This window comes from Corvus hawaiiensis, chromosome 7, assembly GCF_020740725.1.
Source record: "Corvus hawaiiensis isolate bCorHaw1 chromosome 7, bCorHaw1.pri.cur, whole genome shotgun sequence".
NCBI lineage: Eukaryota > Metazoa > Chordata > Aves > Passeriformes > Corvidae > Corvus > Corvus hawaiiensis.
The window spans coordinates 23,352,333-23,377,057 of NC_063219.1; the positions used below are offsets into that span (position 1 = coordinate 23,352,333).

At 36.5% G+C, this 24,725-nt stretch overlaps 1 protein-coding gene and 1 long non-coding RNA gene across 7 annotated transcripts in view; one reads left to right on the forward strand and one right to left on the reverse strand.

The window, feature by feature from the left end:
• Window positions 1-24,725, forward strand: part of KCNH7 (potassium voltage-gated channel subfamily H member 7) — a 218,345-nt gene that overhangs the window by 190,468 nt on the left and 3,152 nt on the right. For all 6 annotated transcript variants that reach the window (XM_048308541.1, XM_048308545.1, XM_048308544.1 and 3 more), the window contains 4 exons: window positions 1,519-1,724; window positions 4,426-4,525; window positions 17,036-17,299; window positions 21,952-22,117. In XM_048308541.1, coding sequence (XP_048164498.1) covers window positions 1,519-1,724; window positions 4,426-4,525; window positions 17,036-17,299; window positions 21,952-22,117 — 736 coding nt within the window. The remainder of the gene's footprint in view (window positions 1-1,518; window positions 1,725-4,425; window positions 4,526-17,035; window positions 17,300-21,951; window positions 22,118-24,725) is intronic.
• LOC125328247 overlaps window positions 1-24,725 on the reverse strand; it is a 45,731-nt gene that overhangs the window by 11,748 nt on the left and 9,258 nt on the right. Inside the window, exon 2 of the long non-coding RNA XR_007204625.1 lies at window positions 9,146-9,373. This is a non-coding gene — a long non-coding RNA (uncharacterized LOC125328247). The remainder of the gene's footprint in view (window positions 1-9,145; window positions 9,374-24,725) is intronic.

Below are 24,725 nucleotides of genomic sequence, written 5' to 3' on the forward strand. Positions count from 1 at the left end.
TCTTTAATACTGATCTGGCAACAGTAATTCTGCATCAAATCCTTAGAAAACACAATGTCTCTGAAATCTACTGTTTCAGCTTTGCAGACAAGATATAAAACTACTACAACCATGTCAATACTCTCATTACACAGGTTTTATATGCCTTGAATAGGGACCTCTGATTTCATAAACATTTAGGACAGAAGGACTATATTGGCAAACCCCTGTTACATTACTGACTCCTGTTACATTTCCTATCTTTGACTGTTACGTCTAATGAACTGTGTTTGACGAAATAAAAACAAGAGGTTTTGCTCTGAAGATATGAAGAGATGAAAAAAGGATCACTTTTGTTGGCAGTTTATTTCCATAGTTAATCACCTTTACTGTTAAAAATGTGTGCTTATTTCCAGTACAAAATTATCTTGCTTCAATTTCTTTCCATTGGTTCTTCCTATGCATTCCTTCTCATATTCCAGAGGCATTGAATCCCAAATAATTTTTCCTCTCTAAAGAATATATGCAATATAATCAGGTTATCTCTTAATCTTCCCATGTTCCTTAAGACCCTCACTGTAAATCAGGCCTTAAATTATTTTTTGTATTTTTTAGCTGTAGTTTTCAGCTTCCTTTTTAGAAAATGGAGAAACCAGACCTACTCTTAGTAACCTAATTTGAAAGGCACAAATGTTTAACAGAGTCAAAAAATCACCACTGTATTCTTTTTTACCAATCTGCTGCTTCTCCCATGCTATGATCACTATTCTTTTCCACAAGTGTTTTCTTAGTTCCTCCCCAAACCCCATTTTGCAGGTAACCCTGAAACCCTTAGTTTAGAGCATATTTTCACTGGTTTACAGGTGCAGCTGCTCTGCATTGATGAAGGTTAGGTGCAGTTTGGCAAAAATGAGCAATTAAATAGAGATGACAATCCTAACAAACACCTATTGCAAATGTGTCAACATTGATTGGAAGAACTGTAATGGTATCAAAACAGACGTGTTTAAGGGGCTTATTCAAAAGAACGCCTGCATCTTAGACGTTTTGCATTCCCTCCAAAAAATATAAAAATGAAGTAATTTTCTACTAAAATATATTTCAAGTATGGTTGGTTTCTTCATGTAATTCTTAACAAAATGATTATTACAGGCCAGACAAATGCTGTACTGGACTGAACAATAGAAATTGCATCTTTGTGCTCATAACAATATGATTGAAATCACCAAATAATGCTTTTAGAAGAAAGGACAAAGGAACCTGCACAAGTCATGTTGTTTTGATGAAACTGAAGAAAAATTGTGATGAAACTTTCACTTAGTCCAGTTATATGCCTATGTATTTTCATTGATCTTAATAATTTCACTTTTAATACTTAATAATACTGCTTCCTCTTTATATATGTGCAATGGTGATTTGGTTGTATCACTTCATGTAAAATCAAGTATTCTATGCCACTATCATAAAGAAATACATCATTCAATTTAATGGCTTATTCATGTTGAAAATAATAATCTTTGTTTAATTTTCTTTCTGCAGGGAAAAATGATATTTTTGGAGAGATGGTACATCTTTATGCAAAACCAGGAAAGTCAAATGCAGATGTAAGAGCTTTAACTTACTGTGACTTACATAAGATCCAGAGAGAAGATCTACTAGAAGTTTTGGATATGTACCCTGAATTTTCTGATCTCTTCCTCACCAATCTAGAACTAACTTTTAATCTGAGAGATGAAACTGCAAAGGTACATACAATAAGTGATTTTTCTTTCTTAATATTGGGCCAAATCTGTCCCACAGTAACAAAACTTGAAAATAGCATTTGAAAAACCAGGGTTAACAAAATGAAAAGCTAAAATCCTGAGGCCAAATCCTATATTAAAAAAATATACTCACCTGATTGCTTCTACTGAAGTCAGTTAAACTCAGCAGAAGTCAATGAAATTATTCAGATGATGTTAATCTAACAGGATTTGGTTCTATATTTAAATAGTATTAAGGCTTCGCCCAGAGGGATTTTGTTAAAGCCATGGAAAATATGTTTTTTTTCAGATGACTATAGCCTAGGTCACCACAAGGGGAACTTTTGACACTAAATGTAATTGTACATCCATAAAATAAGGATAAATCAGATTATCCAGATTCATTCTGTGTCTAGCAATAGAAAATATTTAATTGCCTTTCAAATACCAATTGTTAATTCCCTTATCTTGGCATGCATTCTACCTCCTAGGAGACTAAAAACTTACAAGGGACTTTTCAACTTTCACTCAGTCTTCAGATTTGCAGGCATTTCTTGGTCTCTTGTTCCCACAGTGACTGTCCTAAGTGTCCCCTTTTGCACAAATTACATCTTCAGGAAGGTCAAAATACCACCAGTGTTTCCTCATTTCAGACTGACAGGGTTAGTCTGACTGGGAAAGAAAGTGGATGTTTGGCCAGAAGGGGAGCAGGGAAATTCTCTTGCCCAGCTCATGCTGCTGAGGCTAAAATCTTCCCCAGAAGATTGCAGGTCCACTAGCTCTGGCCACAAGCCAGGGACTACACTGCCCACAGAATGACTGGTTTACATTTAATTATTTCTGAGATACTGCTGTTTTGTGGCTTCTGACTACACTTTAAAGAACAACAGAGCTTCAGTGAGAAGGAACTAACATAATTTAGCCTCAAAGGCCTTCTAAGAAAAAAAGAGAAAAAGAACACTAAGTTTTGGGCTGTAAATCATAGAGAAATCTTTGCTAATCATATGTGGATCTTTTTTTAAAAATTATAACGAATAAAACTTCTGACAAGAAATGTCACTTCTTTATATTATGAGCCTTTTTAAGTAAAATATCATTCCAAAAATAAAAGACCAATTATATTCTTTTTTTCAGTCATCCTTCTGTATGCATTGTAAAGATCATAATTATTAATTACAGGTGAAACACAACAGAATGAATGTATAGTCTAGTGATAAATTTAAGTTAAAACTGAATGTCCATATGTTTGAAAAATTTCTTGAGGATAATTTCACATTAATGATTTAAGTCTGAGCAATTATTTCTTGCAATTACATTGTCATCAATGTTTTATCATTTTTTTTCCTCAGATCTGAGAAATTATTTTTTTAATCTATCTTCTCTTTTGTGAGAATACAAAGAAATTTCACACTTCTTATTTACCTCAGAAATTTTTCAGTTGTTATTCCTTAGTTTTGTACCAGCCACTGATTAAAAATCACTAGTCTTCCCAGAGACAAGGAAGGCAGGAGAGGCTTCTGAGCTTGCAAAATCACCATTTTTCTCTAGAAATTCCACTTACTTTCCACTGTCTATTGCAAGCCAGAAAATCATCCCCCAAAAGAAGCATTGAGCACATTCTCATCTTCAAAACATCATTCAGATCTGAATTAGTTATCAGAATAATAGGTGCTTCTGCCTCAACTTCTGCTCTTGCCCTCCTATTTGTGTAAAAGTATAATTTCCTTCCTGCAGTTATTCTACCAATGGGCCACCCCTGAAGCACATTACTTGCCAGGTTTACAATGAAGGGAATAGAGAAAGATGTAAACACTTCCCAGTGCCCCTCTGCCCTTCTCCCACATGCAAATCTGCTTATATGAGTGGTATGGGAAACCTCACTAGCACAGGGAAGGGAAGTAGGCTGAAGCCAATGCCATGGGTATGTATACAAAGAGCAAAACTGGTGTTATATTTGCTAATTTGTACATTTCTTATTTTTAAGTAAGTAGAAAAAATAAGGGTTAAATGCATCTTGTATCTACTGAAAAAAAAAGCACTGCAATCTTCTTAAGATGGATAGAAATAAACTACATTTTGTTCTGCTACAGAAATAAATATCTGAATGATCTAAATCTGATAAAGAGGTAGGGAGGATCCAGAAAGATAAAATAATGAGAGGTGAAGTGCCTGATGCTTGTCAGTATTGTATTTATTGTAAAATATAACCTTTAAAATTATTGTTTAAATTATTTTAACCTTTATAATCATTACCATGAATTAAGTATAAATATAATTGCAATCAGTCACCACTTCTTGAAATAGTATACATTCTCTGTTAGAGGTAATTTAATTTTTTTCATTAATTTCTCTAAGATTATGTAAACCATATCTGTGCAAGTTCAGAGAAGCTGATAATAATAATGAAAATAATACATGAACACATGTATTTCCATGTAAACTTACTATCAGGATAATTGTATTTCACCATTAGGTGATGACAGTGTTGGTTTTGCTCAATTTGCATAATTTTTTTTAATGTTAGCCTTGGGCAATTCCATTCATTAGCTGCTGATGGAGAGCCTGATGCAGACTGACTTTAATATTGCCTTTTTTAAAGCTTGAACGTGATTAACAGTCAATCATCTATTGCAAATAGGGCAATCACCTGCCCTCTTTTCATGGGACTAATCTGTCTTTTTTTTTTCATATTTCGTTAATCAAGTCTGACCTCGTAATAAGATCACAAACTACCAATGATACGGATGGAGATAACTGCAAACTACGGAGACGGAAATTGTCCTTCCAAAGTGAAATAGAGAAAGGTAATTAACTTCATTTCTTACATTAGACAGCACCACCTCATTATTCCTTGGTTTTTCACTTGATAATGCTGGGTACATTAGGGTCCTGATGTTGGCTGTTACTGGAGCAGCCCTTGAGAATCCAGCTGGGCAACAAAAATACTCTCTGCATCCTATATGCTTATGTATAACTAGAAGATACATGTTTTACCCTTCTATGACTTCACATCTATCAGTGAAGAGCCATTCCATTATTAAGCTACCTTATTGCCTTTGAGGCATGCACATATATATGTATATTATCTCTTAATAGCTATTTTCTGAGACATGATGTTTTAAACTGTGTGGAGAACCTAGTCTAGTGGATTATTTTATTTCCCCAGCGAAGCTTGTTGTTGAACTTGATGCTAGGTAGTGTTTCTCCCTGGAATTGAAATATTTTAAAGCTTAAAAATTTTAAATATTTCAGGACACAATAGATTCACCATAGCCCAATTTTGATTCACATGATAACGTGTAAAAGGTTGTTCTGGCAAAAGTTTAGGTAACATTTTATGTGCTTACATTCACATTAGTGGCTTTTGGGAGTAAACCTAATGAAGGAAAATTCATTGAAACCTTAAACCTTTTCACCAATTTTCAGTACTGCTAAATACCAGGAACTGAGGACAGTAGCTATGGTCAGACAGCAACAGTCATGAAGACAGCTAAACTGATACTCATAGGATATTCATGTTTATGTAGGGAAAACACAATTCCTTGAATACCATTACACTTCTATGGTTGAAGGGTTTGTCTGACAAATTACTGTTTCTGTTATGCCTGTCTTCCACACTCCACAGTTAAACCTCAGTCCTAAATGCAGCATAATACCAATTTATAGAGAAGCAGAGTGGCTGATAATAAATGGGAACAGTTTAAATATACATAGCAGGAATAATGCTTGATGAAGAGACTCTAATCCAGAGTGTGGCTATTCAGAACAATGACATTCCTGTTCGATCAAAGAAGCATCTTTAGGGCAGGAAGCCAAGACTGACAACAAATCTGTCAGGAAAATGTCCCCATGAAATATTCAATCTGCTCTTCACAAAGAATCTGTTGACAGAGATACTTTGCCTGACTAACCTTCACATTTCTTATGAGAAAACATATGCTGCTACCTAGACAAGATGGAAGTGATCTTTTATGTTGTGCCTGCTGTAGAATTTCAAATAGGCTACTCAGGTGTCAGGGAGGTTCCAAGACCCCTAGGCTTTTATGGTTCTTCCTCAGTCAATTACACTGAACATCCTCTTTGAAATATTTATTTGCATTACTTTTGAAAAAATGTAATTTTTCATAGTTTTTTCTCTGAAAAACATACTTGGCACCAATGGGGAAGAAGAGACAAGACTGGCAAGCTTCTTAGTCCTGGCAATGATTGTACAGCACCTGGTAATACCTGGGTTAGGCAGAAGTGAAGTACACTGGAAGTCCATCTGAGGAGAAGATAAAATAAGTAAGAGTCCTTTGCCAAGAACTGAGTACACTTTTTGCCCAGTGGCTTCCTGCCCCTCTCTGGTCTCTTTTCAGATTCTCTACATGTTCCCATGGCCACAGCAGACACCTCATAGTCATAGATCTTCAGTGTCACTTTTCTGTGGCCATTCCTACATCCTCTATGAGGCTGTAGAGTACTAGAGGAACTACTGGCTTGTAAAGTAATATTCTATTGATTTCAACCCTTTATACATAGGAGGGCGTGGCATCTTATTTTGATCCAGCATAGTTAGTCTACAATGATAAATATTTGGGGATGATCCTGCAGAGTTTTTCAGAACTGGAGGACAAAAGACAGAGTTCCTGAACAAACAGCTGGAAAATGCATTTCTGGACAGAGTATGCCAAAAGATAAAAAATATATGTTATATGACAATCATATTTTGATTTCAGAGCTACAGTTTGAACAGGATAGAGACTCCCAGAATTCTTGCTGTTATATTTTGATATTTTATTTTGCAATTATTAGAGGCATGCTTATGAAATGGTCTTCTTTGTGGCATTCTTTACTTTCAGCTGTTGACCTACTAGCATATTATGCAGCTTTAAATTGTATTTTTTCCATCCCTAGTGTGATCATCATGTTTCTCTGTTTTGGAGTGCTAAAAATGGGATTGTGTTATCTCAGCCTTTAGTTCATGCTAGCCTGATTTGGGCCTTGTTGCCATGGCAACTCTTCCTGCATGAGTTTTATCAGGGGTTAAACAAAATCAACACCGCGCTCTGTTATGCATCTGCAGTTAGTACCACTACTTCTTCAATTCCACACAAGACCTTCTCACTCCACATATACATAATTACACCATTTCTATCCTGTGTCAACAAAAACTGATCTCAGCTAGTAAGGAAGGCTAAGAAGAGCTCTGTCAGAATGTGATTTTAGAGGCTACAAGACTATTCGAGGGACCAGCTTGTTCTCTGGCTTCTAGAATGGGTTGCAGTATCAGAACAGGTCCTCTGCAAAAATTAATGCACTCACTACATAGCAACTTATACTTGCTCCCATCCTAAAGAAATTCACTGCTTGTCTTTCGGAATAATGGATGGTACTTCTTGCACAGGTGCAGATGAAGACTCAGCCAGTTGCCATAGATGCTTGACAGTCAGCCAAGAAACTCTCTGTGACTATTTAAAATTAGCAGCTTTCCTGCCTGGCAGTTCCAAACAAAGCTCTCAGCTGGGCTGGCAAGTTAGTCTCCTGCTGAAAACTTAGCAACAATGAGCTGCTCCATCTATACTCAGTTGTCATTTTTAGCAGTGCAGAATACAATTCTTTCTTGCCCATTTCTCATTTACTTCTAGCAGTTCTGCGTGAGTTAGCTAATTTCAAGGGAAATACATTCAGGCAAGAACTTTCTTTTGCTCTGCGAGTTCTATTATCCCATGCTGAATAGGGCATTTCTAGAGTTGCTTACATCAATACAAAATCCAATATATGGGTGAAAAATGCAGTGTAAGGAGACTTACTGAAAGGCTGAAAACTTGAGGCTTTGAAAAGATTGTTCTGGAGTTCAAGCATTATCACTTTTGCTAGCATCTTTTTTAACTTTTTTTTAATGTTGGCTTTAAAATCTTAACCTTCTTGGGACTGTTCTGGTGTCAGCTGGCCCAGGAAATTCATAACAAGAAAATATTAGTTCCATGGATGTGACTTTAAATGGTCACAAAACAAAGTCCTCACAGACTCTTGTTACCCTGGGGCTTGCACTTGCCCATGTCAACACAGACTGTAACAATCAAGTGGGATATAAAATACATTTTGCAGTGCTTCATTCTTAAAATATTGTTGACTAGTAAACTCATATATTGCTTAATTTTAATTTGAAGAGTTATGTTTCCTGATCAGACTTTTCAAAAAGTGTCTAGTGATCAAATCTCAGAGTAAGCACAAAAGCCAGAGTTCTAAAGAACTTCTGACACTGTTGGGGCTGCCCGAGGCAGCACAGCATCCAGCTGCAGACGTCCTTGGTGTCAGCTGCAGCAAGCAGGGAAAGCTGGCTCCTTTGTAAGGAGCGAGCCCCAAACAAAGATGATGTAAAAGCGTCGGCGGAGGCAAAGGATGAGAGAGGGGCCTTTTATATGGGTTCCAGCTGGTTTATTGCAGGTGGAGAGTCCAGGGACAAAGACCAGGGACAAGGGAGAACACAGTATTTTATACGGGGGTGGAACAAAGGGAAACAACCAATGGGGAGCGACTGAGGAGGAGGAGACAACAGAGGAATATCCAATAGGGATAACTTAAGGGAGAGAATTACATGAGTAGACCAATGGGGGCATCGAAGAAGGGAGAACTTAACAGATCTAATACATAGGCAATTAAGGGAAATGCATAAACATGAGCTTATACATAAAACTAGGTGGAGCTCTCCTAAACCAATAAACTTAAAACATGTAAACTAAGAACCACTAAGCACATGGGAACTCGCTGTAACCAGTGGGTGAGGATTAGACGTTGGTGTTCCGGAGGCTTGTCCACCAGTCTTCTGAATGCTCTGCTGCAGTGGCCACTGCCACATGCACTGCAACAAACTTTTAACTGAATCTTGGTTAGTGTAACTACCTTCAGTGTGCACTGCTTCTAGGTGTTACTCAGCCTAAGAAGCCAAGCCATATTAACACAGCTTTATTACACAAAGTATCTAGAGGCCATGTCTGTTGATTTAGATAAAAAAGACAAGGAAACACGTCAGGAACTGAATCTCCTTCTGAAAACTGTAAAGTGGAGCAGTACTAAGAGAATGGGGAAACACCACTTGCCCTGTTCTTTCCCATTCTTGTCCCCTCCCCCAGCTCATTTATCTAAATGCTTACTTTATGAAAAGATGCTCAGCCAAGCACTGTGTCATGTCCCCTGAAGGAAAGTAGGGTAAGAATCTGGAGAAAAATTGAACTGATATTAAGTCTTACTTACTTATATTAAGTCTTACTTAACTGTGTTAAACTGTTAGTATTATGCTGATGAAGTTGGCTTGGGCTTAATTAGAAAAGGGTTTCTAATATTCAACCAGAGTGCCAGGTCATTAAATGGCCAGGAAACAGCTAATATGTTGGCAGGCAGCATATGGCTGGAAACAAGACCTCATGTCCCCAAAATCTTACCTTAATCATGAAACCCCTAGCAAAAATGTATCTGGTCATCAGAGAACCCACTAGTGCAGTGTTCCATCTGCTCCTATTAGTGTTGTTGCTGCTACCACAGCGCCTGGGAGCCACCTCAGGGAGCTTCCACAGAAGAGTCTTATTTCCTGGAGTTACTCCCAAAGAGGCTGTTTCCAAAGGCCAAATCTGATCAAAATGTTGTGGGCAGTCACACATGCCATAGCCATCCTTTGAAAAAAAAAAAAAAAATTATAATAGTACCGTGGTGAAAGCTGAATTCCTTGCAAAAGAGAAGAGAATTCTAAACTTGATAAGAGAACTGTTTTGACCTATGCCCTGAATTCGTTCTGAGGTGCATTGTTATAATTCTTTGTTTCTGATTGTTTTGAAGTATAACATTATTTCCTGAAATATAAAATAAGAATTGTCCTTCTATCATTATTTGATTAGCATTAAAGTTGACACAAAAACAGACAGAGCAAAGACAGTGGAGATAGAAGGCTGTCACTCCATCTCTAACATCTCATTGTATTGAAAATGGCACAAAAGAATAAATGAAGGACTTCATATTCCCTTCAACTTCGAAATTCTTAGCTTTTTAAATGTGTCTCAAATTCAGTTATTCAAAAACTACCTGTTTTCTAAGCCTTTTTAAAAGTAGGAAATGGATCCTTATGGAAAAGTCCATAAGGATTTCAGTCCATCATGATGGGGGAAGGTTTCAGTATCTTCTGCGGTTCCCTATTTCCAAAATCACCCAAACTTTCATATCTCAGAGATGAAACACAGCAAAGGACACATTAACTTACCAAACCCTCACAAGCAGCACTGATACAGAACAGTAATTCAAACTCTCTGCAGTACAGTGAATTTCCTCCACCATCACTATTGAATCTACTGGAACCTTTCAGCAAAATTGTCAGAAATTCTGTAACAATGGAATCTCATTAGTTTATATCTGTGTTTATATCTAGCTTTATCTATCATATGCATACCCATGGTAGACTTAGGACCTCCCAAATTATGAATGAAATTGGAATGAAACAAATCTTCCATCATTAAAAACAGTCACAGAAAAAAACCTTTTTACTACTGAGAGGAGAAAATGTTTTAGCTTTCCCAAAATACTTCCAGCAACCTACTTTTCTTAAGATTAGGGATCTTCCTGCATAATTACTAGACAGACAACATTTTCCCTTGGTGTTAGTCAAATACCACACACACATCTGACAGTACATTTTTAAGTAGGGGGTCCTAAAGATAGGTGAGAAACTTTCTAGAAACTCTTCTATTTGAAGAGAAACATAATGAGTAGAAGTGAGGAAGAAGGAGGAAAACAACCCTGTGCTGAAGAATGCAAGAACTTCCACAGCTCAGGTTTCAGGAGCCATTGTAAGCCTTTGGCATTGTTTCAGATTTTGAGGTCTGACAGGTCTACAGACATGTAATTGAAGGTGCTGAAGCAGGACTTCTAGATACACAAATTCATGTGCCTGGTGGAACTTCAGACAAATTCTTTCTACCAGTTTTAGAAATGTCTTAGGAAATGTATGTGCACTTTTAAGACCTCTTGTCTCTGCCATGTACTGAAAATGGCCAAGCTTTGATATAACTGCATCTGTTTCAAAAGATTGTTTTTAAGGACAAAAGAAATCTCTGATAGAAAATATCTATTTTCAGTTGTTCTTTGTTTCACTTTATTTCTGCTGTATATTATGCTGTAAAAGAGCATAACTATACTATGATGTTCACAGAAGGAGAAATTGTAGTAACGTAGCAAATTCTCATCACAAAAAATCTGGTGCTGTTACTAAATTAAATTTTTAATAAATATGTGACGGCTTCAGGGTTCATTACATTACTTTCTTAAATTTCTAAACCGTATAATCCTGTGGTCCTCAAATTTGACAAAATATCTATATCACTGAATAGGCACTGTGTACTTTATCTCTGACTGCAACTAAAAAGCTGCAAACATACCTTTCCACTTTCAAAAGTGAATTGCAGTGCAAGAATCCACCAGAAACTATGTGATTATTTAGACTACCAAAAGAAAATAAAGTGTATGTGAAAGATAGCCTTTATGTTAATTGTCTCATTGTACTAAGTATTATTGCTATACTATATGTGAAAACCATACAGATGGCTTTCCTTTTGGGAGACAATTGCTTTACAAAGTGCACTGCAGATTTTAGCAGTTCAGTTTGTTTTCAGAGCTTTAGGACCAATCACTTCTCCTGACCATACCAATTTCTATTTTTCCAGATGGGATAATTTGGAAAATATTTAGATCTGAGTTTCTCAGGTTATCCAATAGACCCCGTGCAAATCTTTCAAACTATTTCTCTTTTTTCTTGTGCACTAAATTTGTGATTTTTCCATACAGTTTTCATGCAGTAAGACCCATCCAAAAAGTAGGTAATTAGACATTTTGTAAACTTGAACAGTGCTATAATCCTCTAGAGATACCAGTTTTTGCTTTCTTATCACTTAGTTATTAGTTATAAGGACCTTATGGTTTTACTTTCCTTTTTTTTTTTTCTTTTTTCCCCTACTATTTTGTCCTCAGGGATGCATTGGTCATATGTAGATGTTGGAGCAAGCTATGCTTTCTGCAGGCACTCAAAAAGGTTTATGAAGGCAACACTTCTCAGTTTACCTGATCACCTGTCATCACCTGAGATGATCAGGACAAATTGAATAGACAAATTTCTGTTCAGCTGAAAAGTGGTACAATGCTTTGTTCAAGTTGTTAGTCTACTGGAACAGACTTTCAGATGACCTTTCCTGGAATGTATTCCTTGTCAGAACATGAGTTAAGACTGGCATTGACAAACATCCAGATGTCATGACATGTCGGAACTCTAAGGCCAAGTCGATTCTGAGACAAGAGTTCAAGTGCTAGAATTCAAGGCTCATAAATGTCTTAGGTTTGTTTAAGTGGATTTGGGTAAGTTGTAGTACTTTCTGAAACATCAGAGACATAAGGGTTAAATATTTCCACAGACAAGAGCAAAATCAGTTTTCAGGCAAGTTTTCTGGTAGCAAAGGTGGAGTAGCTCTCATTTCAAATGCTACATGCAAAATCAAGTGCTGAATTTTACCGATCACTTGTCATGCATTTGAAAATATTATGGGGATCATGTCCTTCTCCCAGTGGAAAATAAATCCATGAAAATTCCTTATACTGTTTACCATAAGACTGCAAAGGAATACACATAACTTTGTTCTTTTATTCTTAGATAAAGGAACAATATGGCAAAAAAAAGTTCACCATACCAACACTTATCCACTGAATGACCAGGCACTGGGTTGCTTTTCATTTCCTGTGTACAAGCAGTCACCTTCCTCCTTTTTGATATCTTCCTTTAGCCAGTCTATCAGAAGGCACTCAGCTATATTTAGCAATGTACTCCATACCAGTCACATTCGACTAAGTATGAAGCAAACAGCAAGAAAAAAAATTGAGTAGCATTTTAATTCACAGTTTAATGATCCTAAACTCACTGATTGGCATTCTATAAAGTAGTTTATTCTGTGTACAGCTTGAGTAGACTTCTCTGGATTCTCATATATTGGTCCTGCTCCACAGTACCGGTACTTTTTGATATTAGCTAAATATTATGTATGGCTTATAATGTTCTTGCACCACTAAGTGAAAAGCAGGGATTTCAGGAATTAGGATTACCATTTTCTCTGACTGATTGTATACTATTCCCCATCTATATGATGGAAAACATAGATATGGTTTGAACACCAGTGTGCATCAACACCAGTGCATCAACAGCTTTTGATTTTTTTGACATTTTGAAATTTTGCACTCTTTCAATCCTGTTTGTGGTATTGTATTTAACATACTGTCTGAAATGCTAGGTCACTGACTTTTCATTCAAAATATTTGCTGCCTGTGGCGGGCACATAAGGCATTTTTCTGCTCTCTGACAAGTTAACAGGCATTCTTAAATTAAAGAAGAGATAACAAATAGTCATGATGATTAGCAAATACTTTGTTCATACATAGAACCACCATGGGAGTACCTGGGAATATCACACAAGAGAGAGCTTGTAACAGTTGAACCAAAATTCTTGCTGGGAATCTGAAGATCTCCAGACCTTTTGAGCCATTAACCAACCTTCCATCTAAGTCACAGTGTGCATTTCTCCTTACCAACGCATGCACTTGGTGTAGTGTAAAACAATTTTTTCAGAGGAAAGGGAAGATGTCATTTCTGCTGAAGAGATTTATAGGTGTGCAGATCATGTTAATGATGAGGATTGTCTGTGCTATAGTTTGGAATATAAATTGCTGTATGTGGCAGTGAGGAAGTCATTCACCTCATTTCCTGCTCAAAATCGAATTTGTCTCAGCATATTATGGGATTTTTTTATTGGACGGCTGAAAAGGAAGTAAAAATTTTCTACCTTCTGACACACTAGGCTACATAGCTAGCTTGATTAATGATGACAAATTCCAGTTAATGAAATTACAGCAGTATTAAACAATGCTGCTCCATAGGTAATATACTGCTGACACTTTCACCAATATTGTTTGCAGCAGACTGATACATTAAGAGAAAATACATCTAGATCATGCAGACTGGCACTACTTGAGCAATGCAAAATTTCAATATTGCAGACCATATCACACAAAAGAAATTGTCTGACCTCTGATAACCATCCTGTGAAGTAGGATTTTAATGCCAGTATTTCTGTGAGTCACTGTCATAGCTCTATGACCCAGACTTGTGACAACCCCATTTCTTCCCTTCCTTTGCCAGTGCACGCACGAAAAGCAGGACACAAACCTTCTGATAATTACTTCGAAGATTTTGGAATTTCCAGACAGCAAATGTCAGAGGACACTGCCTGTAAACTTGGCGGGCACCCAAAACATACGACAGGCTAGAACAGTCCCATAAAGAGTGTAAATGATGTTTGTACATTTTGGTTAAGCAGGAAATTACAGAAATAATCATCTTCAGTAAAACAGATTCTATCAGTCAGAATCAGAAAGTGAAATTTGTCTTACTGGAAAAGGAAAGAGAAAACGCTAGAACTGGTGTGGGGAGGGGAAAGGAAGGTGGGGTTTAGTGATTACATTTGGAAGAAGAACAGAAAGGGATAAATAAAACTTTAAAAACACTTTTCTGTGTGACAGAAAGTGAACATATCCATACATACACAGATAGAAAAGTCTTCTCTTCTGGAAAATCCATTCCAAACCATTGACTGGATTTCATTACAAAAGGAGGGAGAAATTGGAGAAATTCACATTCTGAAAAAAGCCCTACCTATATATTATTTGTAACTTATTTTCCACTGAGCTGCAGAGGCACTGCTAAGGTGTTGAGCAGAGGTATGGAGCTTGCACCGTTACCAGGTCCTGAAGAGTCAATAAAATAGAGCAGTTTCTATTTTTATTCATACCCTAGGGGCAAAGTATCACAAGATTATCCTCCAGAGAGAAGAATCTTTAGCATTAAATAGGAGTCTTTTAAAAGAAAAACAACTTTTGACTCTCTGTGTATAGCCAGATGCCAAGAAGATAACGCAATGGCAGTAAAGCCAAAGATGTCTGTTTTGAAATAGATCTGCTGATGAACAAATCTTCCCTGATTTCAATAGGCAGAAGCCTACATTCAACAGATCTCTGCCTTGCTTCTCATGCCAGTGAGTTCATAATACTTGGACAGCATTTGGAAGATAGTGTATTCTGTTGTTCTGATATAGATGGAGACTAAATGCAGGGATACCAACTGAATTACCCTGGTTTTACAGAAGAGTAGTTATTAGCAGAATCTGGATTCATGTTTCTGAATATTTTGTCATTTTATGAATATAAGAGATAAGACAGTCTGCTATACTTCAGCTGCTAAACAATTTTTTTCACTCAATGACCCCTTCTTAAAATTAGTCCAGTGCTTGATTTGTATTCCACAGAGTGCTAATTACAGCTGCCGTTAGTGCACAAAATCCCATGAACATACAAAATTACCCTAAAAATTGGCAATTTCAAGCTTTCATTAGGTCTTTTTCCCAGGTTGAATTCAGTCAAACACTAAGTAATTAGGACAATTTACTGTAGCGTGACTGTATGTTTTCAATATATTCCCACAAGAAATACCATGGGAGACATCTATAATAAAATTTTCTTATGAAGCTTTCTTTTGTTTTTGTACAGTTTTGGAGATGGAATTGCCAAGAACATGGCATTTGACTCTCGAGTCTGAGCATCCCTCAAGAACTTTACAGTGCCAGTCCATTTGCAGTTGTTTTGACAACTTTGCAGTAACTGAGCATCACCAGTATCACGTAGAGCCAGTAGTCCTGCTTAACAGAAGCCCAGTAAAGTCACTTCCATTTGTGGTTGTGTTAATTGCCCTTGGAGACTCTAGAGGGTACAGGTACAGGTACAGGAGGCCTGTCATTGGGTTTATTTTGCTTTGTTACTGGGTTTATTTTGTTCACCATTACCTGCCCTCCCTGCTCACAGATTTCTGGACCCTTGAAGGGTGCTCTTTATAGGTATTGCATTCTTTTTATGTGCAGACAAAGATGATTAGATGAAGCCACACTTTCATTTCCTTATAGTGAAAACAGAGAAGAATAGGGAGTATACGGAATGGTGTATACAGCCACTGCTGTAGGCTATAAGGACTACAGACATTCCAGAACTATGTTGATTAGTAATTAGCACAAAGCAGATGGGAAATCATGCTGTCTCCCCAGGAAGTTAATGCAAACTTGTTACAGTATTTATATGTTGTTGAGACTACCCTGCTAGAATGTGTTTTAAATAAATAGAGGAACTGAAATTATCTTGACATTTCAGTTAAAAATAGGTAAAACCAAATTTTGAATTCAAAGTTAGCTTCAAGTTTATGCTGAAAAGAGATCAAGACTTCTCTGTATTAAGAAATTATCATTCTTGGGTTTAAATCCTTTTAATTTTTACAATATGTTTTTAAAGGTATCTGCTTTTAAAGGTATCTGCTTTAAATCTAGGCTTACTTTCCGTCTCTTAAGAGGACTAAATCTGCTGCTGCTCACTACAGACCTTGAATATGATTAATAAAAGATTCATTCTCAACTTGACTGGTACACTGCCACCATATATATCACAGAATATTGTTTACTTTTGTTATTCAAAAGATTGGATGTTCAGAGAATTGCAACTCTAAAGGCTAAGGAATTTGAGCTACTTTGCAAAGTTGTTTTGAGGAGATCCCATGAAGTCAGACTAGGAACTCCCTTCTTTATGTTTCTCTCTACCATAGCAATCCTGTAATAAATATGGAGGAATATGCTCTCTGGTTAGTTGGGCCCAGAAATTTTGGGGATGAGTGGTTGATTAACATGTATGCCTCTTCTGGGAAAAGAATAATCAGCAAATATGCTCTCATGTGAGAATAACTTAAATGAGTATTTCTGATACCTAGTCTAACATACATGATGGTTAGCCTGTCAAGACTGTGATAAATGCCCAATAATGAGAGAAATTGGAAGACAGAATGAAATAGTTCATATTTTGTAGACTTATATAAAGCTTCTTTAAATTTTGTGCTCATTGAAAAATAAAAAGTGTACACAGGAGGGCTGTGTTGGATAAAGCCTTTGTTGTTTAGATATAAGCAAGTTTTTGCAAAACGAGTTATGGTTTATGGACTAAGAATCCTTACTACATACATGCAAATATCTTCTAGGACTTCAAAAGAAATATAAATCTCCTCTGATAGAAGACTCAAAAAAAGGCTTTAAAGTATTTTTTTTTCTAACAGACAGTGAACTTCCTACCTGATATAAGAATCATGTCCATCCTCAGACCATAATAAACTAGAATAAACTTTCATTAATTGCTTATTTTTGTATACAATTATTTCTGTTTCACAGATTATTTCAGAGAGAATGATCAGAGTGATCCTGAACCCTCAGGAGACAGCACCAGATACTATCAATCTGTTAAGAAACATTTTGAGGAGAAAAAAAGTGGGTCATCATCTTTTGTGTCCTCTATTGAAGATGAGCAAAAACCCCTGTTCTCTGGGATAGCTGATTACCCATCTGTAACAGAGAAAACCACAGAGGTGGACTTTGAAGAAATGGATCATGATACAGAAGAAATTCTTACTGACAAAAGAAGCAGTTCTTGCAAAGGTAATCCAGCTGTTGCTATTTAGAAAAGTTTGAGCAGACATCTTTTTAGTCTGATTAACAAAAATAATTTTCTGAATGGTTCTCTTGATTCTTTACATAATATTTACTCCAAAAAGCTTAAGAAAAAATATTTTTGATCAAAAAATTATTATTTCTCAAGAGGCTTAATGTAGTTTAATTCAGTGGGAACTGGATTACAGTTCTGTGGGACTGGATTGTAGAACCTCCAGAAGGCCATTCTAGGTTTTACTGTAAATCATCTTGTAACTGAACTACCTAAGTAATTTACAGAAACACTTCAAAATTGTCCACTGAGTGCCCATTGAAAACTGCACTCAAAGCAGTACAGAATCTCCCAAAGGGTATTTGATGTGCCAGGTTTGGATGACAGTAAAAAATTCTAGATAATGAGAGCCGGACTAACTAAACCTAGTGATAGTTGCACATGCAAAAAATTTTTTCAGATAACTAATTTTATTCATTGCATTTACAAGGCACAACAAAAATTATGTGAAAAAAAATTCATAATAGCTTGGAAGAATGCTATCCTGTCTTGCTGCACCTGTTGGTTAAAGGAGTACCATTATACTACACAGAAAAATCATGACTTCCATAAGTAACACACAAGAATAGAGATTTGAGCTTTTGTATGTGACAAATAATCAGGAAATATTAAGCAATCTCAGATACTTTTACATAGAGTTAAATCATGTAATTAAAATTACATCTAATATACTAAAATATTAATTTTCTCAGTGATGTGAAAGGAAATTAATGAAAAACTCTGTATTAATATACAATTTAAATATTGCTGCAAGTTCATTTGTAATTCCTTCAGTCCAAAGGGAAGAATTACATATTTATTGTTTAATGCTGTTTCCATTGAGACAATTTAACCATTTGACTATCATTCAATAAACTTTAGGCTTTTAGGCTATCATTTTAAATAAACCTAATGATTAATCAGGCCAAACAATGATTTTAACATCTCAGAGGTATGAATATGTGAAGTCTGGTCTCTTCAAGTTAAGGCCCTATAAATCTGCATCACGTGAACTTGTTGCATTCATACTGCAATTGGAAACCTTACCTTTCCCCTACCAATAGCCAGAAATGTGTCCTTGCAGGTATAGCAACATTTTCCAGGGCAACCTATTGCAGATTTTATTTGAGCTAAATTTAGCATATCTAAATGTTACATATTTTGATTAAGACCACACTCTTTTTTCCACTTTATAATTTAGCACTTCTAGTAATGTTATGCAAGATAATGAGCTTTCTTGCAACATTTATAAAACCTAAAAGGTGAATAAGATTAGCTTTTACTGATATATGTTTTAAACTAAATTCTTATTTTTGCTGTTAGAGATTGATTATAATTTACCAGAAGAGTAGTTACAAACATAATGAACTTGTGAAAAAAATTCTGCTTTTATGTATCCTCATATATTATGGTACCTTATAAATCTTGAATACAAATGCACTTGTATAAAGCTACTCCAATTCATTACCACTGTGACTGATACATATTTAATTATCTTTTGTTTTGTTTTAAGCTTTGGTCATTACTTCAATGAATGGAAAGACTATTAATAATGTATTGTATAATTTGGCAGAAAGAGTGTAAACATCTCTCTCCTAACCCTAGAATGCAACTTTCAACTTTTAAACATATGGCTCTTTTTGAAGACCTGAGAATTTTACTATTACTAACAGCTACCTGTTAAGGAAAAATGCTATCTTCACTTGGTCATTATTTGGGCTAAAAGTCTGATTCTTTAATTGTTCCAGTGAATGTAGTTATACATTTATTGACTTAGTTCTCAGTCTAAGATTCTTCAAGTCCTGGAAGACTAGAGTTGGTTTTGAAGTTGTAGCTGCTGGTGGGCTTTTCTGGGGTTACTAACACATACGGAATACCTGAAAAGATACTTAGATGAGAATAATACCATATTTTATAGAGTATTCACTTACTTACTGTGTGTGAACTTTTGTCATTATAGTGCCAATTCATTTGCTTTGTCACAAATTAAGCATCTATTATAACAGTTTCCAAATACATATTCTGGGACAAAAAACAGCTGTGATTTCCCTAGGATAAGCCATGGCGTTGAAAATCTGTGATTTTAATGAATGACTTATTGTGTAAAGTAACCAATGTCTTGTTTTTTACAGGACATTAAAAAGCAGCGAAATGCTCTTGAAATTCACTGCTTATAAATCTACTGGATTTACAAAATCCATTGCACCTAAATCCATAGTTTGAAACTTTACCCCAGAATTTTTCATAGTATGCTCCCTTCAGTTTCCTGAGAGCTTTCCAACTTTTCCTTGAACACTGCAAATTGGGCCATGTGTGCCTCCTAAAACCAAATTACATGCTTCTGTGACACCCTTTATCTCTTTCTTTCTGTTGGCTTAAGTTCCTGAGAAGCAGAACAGGTTTCTGTGTAGCCAAGATTAAATCTCTTTCCTCTTCCTTCTGCCCAGTGCATAAAATCAGTTATAGGTCGTCACATGAAATTCAAACACTCTCTACAGCTCCAGGAAACCTTCTACCACCTGCTAACCAAAGATCAGATAATGTAATAACCACCTTTGTCTGATTAAAAAAAAAAAGAGAGACAGAGAACAAAGTCTCTCCTTACACTTGGAATCATGTAGTGAGAGCTCCCCTTCCTGGCTAAATCTACTTGAAATACTAAATCTGAGCAGGAACTTCTTTTTTTTTTTTTTCTCTTAGAGAAACACTGCTCAAAGACATGTTTGAAAGGGATTAGCTATTAGCATTTGGACAAAGCTCTTACATGTCACCCACACTGTGGGGTTTTTTCTCTTCTCTTTGAAACATGGCTCTAGCTGCTGTGGTTGCTTAGAAAAATTTCACAAGTGTGAAATGAATGTAACCTAGGCTGAGTTAACAGCGTGCGGTGCCAAGAGAAGTGTTAGGAGAAGCTCTGCGCAAATCATTCAGGGACTGATGTGGGATTCAAATCCAACTGCAGATACCTTATAAGCAGTCAAGGATTTTGCCCAGCTGTATGCTGAAGTAGCAGCCTAGGTGCAATAAGAACTTTAATATGTTCTATAACTTCATGTAGTTAAGTAATTACAAATACAACTCTGAGCAGATGTTAGCGTTTAAACAGTCTTTTTTATCACATCAAAGAAGAATGAGTGATTCTGACCAATTTTGACTGTTTTCATGACAGATTCATTCAAAGTAAACAAAGGCTGTGGGGGGCAGGGTGAGCTGTAGAAAAACCACTGTTCAACCTAAAGTCACCTGTAGGCTCTGCAAAGGTCACAGCAGGATCCTCATTCTATACTTGATAACTGCAACAAGTATATCCCATGATAATTGATATGTAACCTTTCAACAGCTTGGTGAACAGGAGAAATGGAAGAGAGCCGAGAATGTAAACTAATTAATAAATCTACAGAGGGGTAGATTGAGTAAACTGAGAAAGAAAGGAGAAATATCCCAAACCAGAAGTCCAGGAAAAAGGAAGGAGTGTCCCTGAGCTCTGTTTGGTAGTCACATGCAGTATTTGGTCATAGAGATCCAAGAACCAGGAGGGTCAAAAGGGATGAAATTTGGGCACAGCAGGTATAGGGTGAGACCTGGAGTAATCATCATCTTTTTTTTTTGCAAAGGGCTGGAGATAAATAAATATAAATTACTCATATAATGAGTGGTTTCAGATACTTCATGTTTACCATGAAGCTTCATTTAATACCAAAGTGATTTCTGGCTGACCCAGCAATGCTAAATATTTCATTCTTTTAGGAGTCCCAAAGAATTAAACAAAATGGACAGGCACCCCACAGTACTGTAAGAGTTTCAGAGATGTGCTTTACACAGTGATGTAAGGATTGGGTGGGAGAGTAGTGATGCTAAAAGCTACATCAATGAAAATCAATTTCCTTTATGAGAAAAATAAGCAGTATCCTTTTTCAAGCAGTATGAGCTGCATTAAATGGCCCTTGTCTCAGAGAAAACATATTACACTTCACCTAAGACAAGTAGTGTTACAGTTATGGGTAAGAAAGGCAGCTGCCTGAGGCCTGGCACCTTTCTCTAGAGGGGACATTCCAATACACTGTACCACATGCCCACTGCTGCAAATGCAATGCAACAAATCCTTCTTTTACACCACAAATTAAGCATTGAATACACTTCAATAGCACATTCAAGGGAAAGAGAAGGGGTCTTAGTCAGGCCTCTGAAGTGCACTATCAAAGACATTCAAGTACATCATTTAATGCCTTTAGGTTAGAACAAAAATTTCTATTTTCAGTGAATAAAAAATTGCTAAAAAAAACACCTCTAGAAAATTTGGGATCCATTTGTAGAATAATAGAAATAAAACTAAAGAGAAGCCATTCAGTGGCAGAACTATGATGCTGCTGTCTAGACAAAGCTGCTCGTTTATCTACAGCTTCAAAATGTTAGCATGAATATGACCACTTTTATTTTTCCTTAAGGAGTAGTAAGGAACAAAAAGAGATGTTCAGTCAATGTGCCAGTGTACCAATTTGGCTTTCAAGGTTTTGAGAAACATGAGTAAGTGGGATGCTTCAGAGGTGCCAATCCCTCTCTAACTCTACATATATAAATCTATACTTTTATATGTTTTGTTTTTCATCAGACATCAACAAAAGAAACTGGGAAGAGGAGAACATCCAGGAGTACCAGGACTCCCCAGTTCAACCAGCATTATCCCATGTTACATGGGGAATCTGTGAAACTGAAAGTGATTTTATATACGGGGAAGTGGAGAATCGATTAGATTTACTTCAAGAACAACTCAACAGGTAAGAATAAAGAGAAAAAAACCTATATGTGAAAGAGTACATAATACAACTGATACTGATGATGCTACAGGAGGAATGAGTTTGTGCAGGAAGTTTCCAAAAGCGTTCAGATCTTCAGAAGTTCAAAAGTACAAAAATATGCCTTATGGGAATATCACTGTTTTGTCTGTAGGTATTCTGAGGAGCCTATGTATCACCTAAGTTGGGCTTTCCAGAACCTTGGAAAAAATAGTTCTGGGAATTCTGGGTACACAATTTTTGATACGTTGCCAGAATATTCATCTCTTTTACCTCCAGGGACACACATTAGCTACTCTGAATGGCCTTGCAGTGGAGCCTTTCCCCTCAGCTGACTGTTTTAGAAAACCAACTTTTTAACCAAGAAGTTGTACTGAGGCACCTCAGATTGTTAAATTTAAATCTCACCTCATCAAGAGAGCTGTCCCAAGATCACAGAACCATCAAACAGTTTGGGTTGGAAGGGACATTAAAGATCATCTAGTTCCAACCCCCTGCCATGGGCAGGGACACAAAATGGCAATTTTCAGTATCTTCAAGATCTGAAGTACTTTTTCTTTCCTGGAGACTCACCAGCTGCCTGCTTCTTAAAATGTATTGCAGATGAATTCCCTTTTTGATGCATTAACTTTTTTTGCAACTCTATAATAAGTAAGACATGGAAGTATGCAAAGGCACAATACTTATACCTGTTACAACAGAAAAATGATGCTTTCTTTATCAGAGTCCAGTATCACCTTTGCTTAATACTGATATATTACTCTTTACTGGCAGCTAAGCAGCATAGCTTAGAGCGTCTTAAAAATATGGTTACACAGTTTTGATCCATCCTGCACTGTAATTTACCATGCAACTTCACTTAATTTTAAATTGCCCTATGCTCAGGAGCGTGGCTTTTTTTCATTATTTTCAGTCTGTAATTCCATTACTTTCATTATTTTTCCATGACAAATACTATGACACACACTCAGTCCTAATTATACTTTAGTAGCTCTTCACTGGCATTATGTGCTGTATATTTTAGGAATCAGTTTAAAGCTAGGTTAACTGCATATTGATTCCTTCATCTATTAGAAGCCAATCAAATGAGTATTTTTCATTTCTGAATATGACATAATGCATTAAAAAGAGATTTTTAACACTTAACCCTAAACTGCTGTAATTTCTAATTGCAGCAAAGTCAAGTAATCTAAGTAACTGTAAATGTCACATAACTAAATGCCTGCAGGATCCCCATCAACAGTATGTAGTATTTTGGTTACATTTCATTTTCTGAAACTTTAAGTTCTCAAAACTGAAGTTATACCTCAAAGTTACCCATACTTTTATCATGCAAGTTCTCATTATTTTCTTCTGTGAGAGAATATAATTCTTGCTGATAAACTAAGAATTAAATTGTTATGTATTTCATTAAATCACTTTATTCTTTAACTCTTCTCATGTTTTTAAGGCTTTTCATACTTTTGGGATTTGGGGCCTTGCTGGGTTTTCTATGAATATAACAGACAATATCCTTTCCCGCCTTTGTCAGATCTGACCTGCCAGGTTAAAAAGCGTGGTCACTTCTCCCTGAACTTTTCCATGCCAAGTTAGAGAATTGGCATAACACTCAATTATTAAAGAGACACAGAGGGCTGGAAAGCCACTGTTCAGGGAATATGTCCCTGGAGTTATCTCTGTTTAAGCAATTGGAATTTCATGGAGACTATGGGCCAAGCATCTAAGGTTCTCCTGTTTGTTTGGGTAACATGGATTTGTTTTAAATTTTGGAGAATGGAAAGCAAACCTTTATATGCAATGATGATGAATAAACACTGCCAGAGATACTCTTTCATTTGAAGTACCAGGAAACTTTCAAGTACTAACAAAGTAAGAGGGGAGCAATTTTAGAGTTAATTCAAAGTCAAAAATAATCTTGAATGCACATCCTCCAATGCTGCCTTTTATTCAATGAGGTGTTAAGGCCCAGGTTTGGCAGGTGGAAGTTCTCTGGATGGTGGCATGCTGCTGTTCCTGCAGCATGATGTGGCATCAGCACCATGCTTGTATGAGAATAGCACATTTGCAAGTAGCAAAGAACCCAAGGGAGATGAACAAGAGGGTGAGTAGGGCACGTCTGACTCTAACAGTAGTCTGGGTTTGGGCCTTTTTTTCTGAGAGCTAATGCCTCAAAACCAGCTTCTCCTGATAAAGGAAGGAACAGCATTCCAAACACACTTTGGGCATATCTTTTGGATTCACAGATGCTTTTATAAATAAATGACACAGGCAATGGACAACTCCAACAAGATACAAAATAACACTAGTGCAGCACTAGCTGGTAAAAGCAAAAATCTGACAGCACGGGATAAATTCTGCTACCATAGGGAGCCCAAGTAGTAACACAACATTAAGGGCTGCTGGCAAAGACCTGTTTACTCTGTCAGAAGCTGAGTTGCTGTACAGAAGGCTGTATATCTGCATGACAGTCTGTCAGCGTGTGCTGTAGCCTTCCAGCAGCTGGGAAGGCACAATAGGCATTACCTTTTCCTGAGTTTGTCACAGATTTTGACAAGACCATTTAAAAATCATTTCAGTGCTATGGAATTGT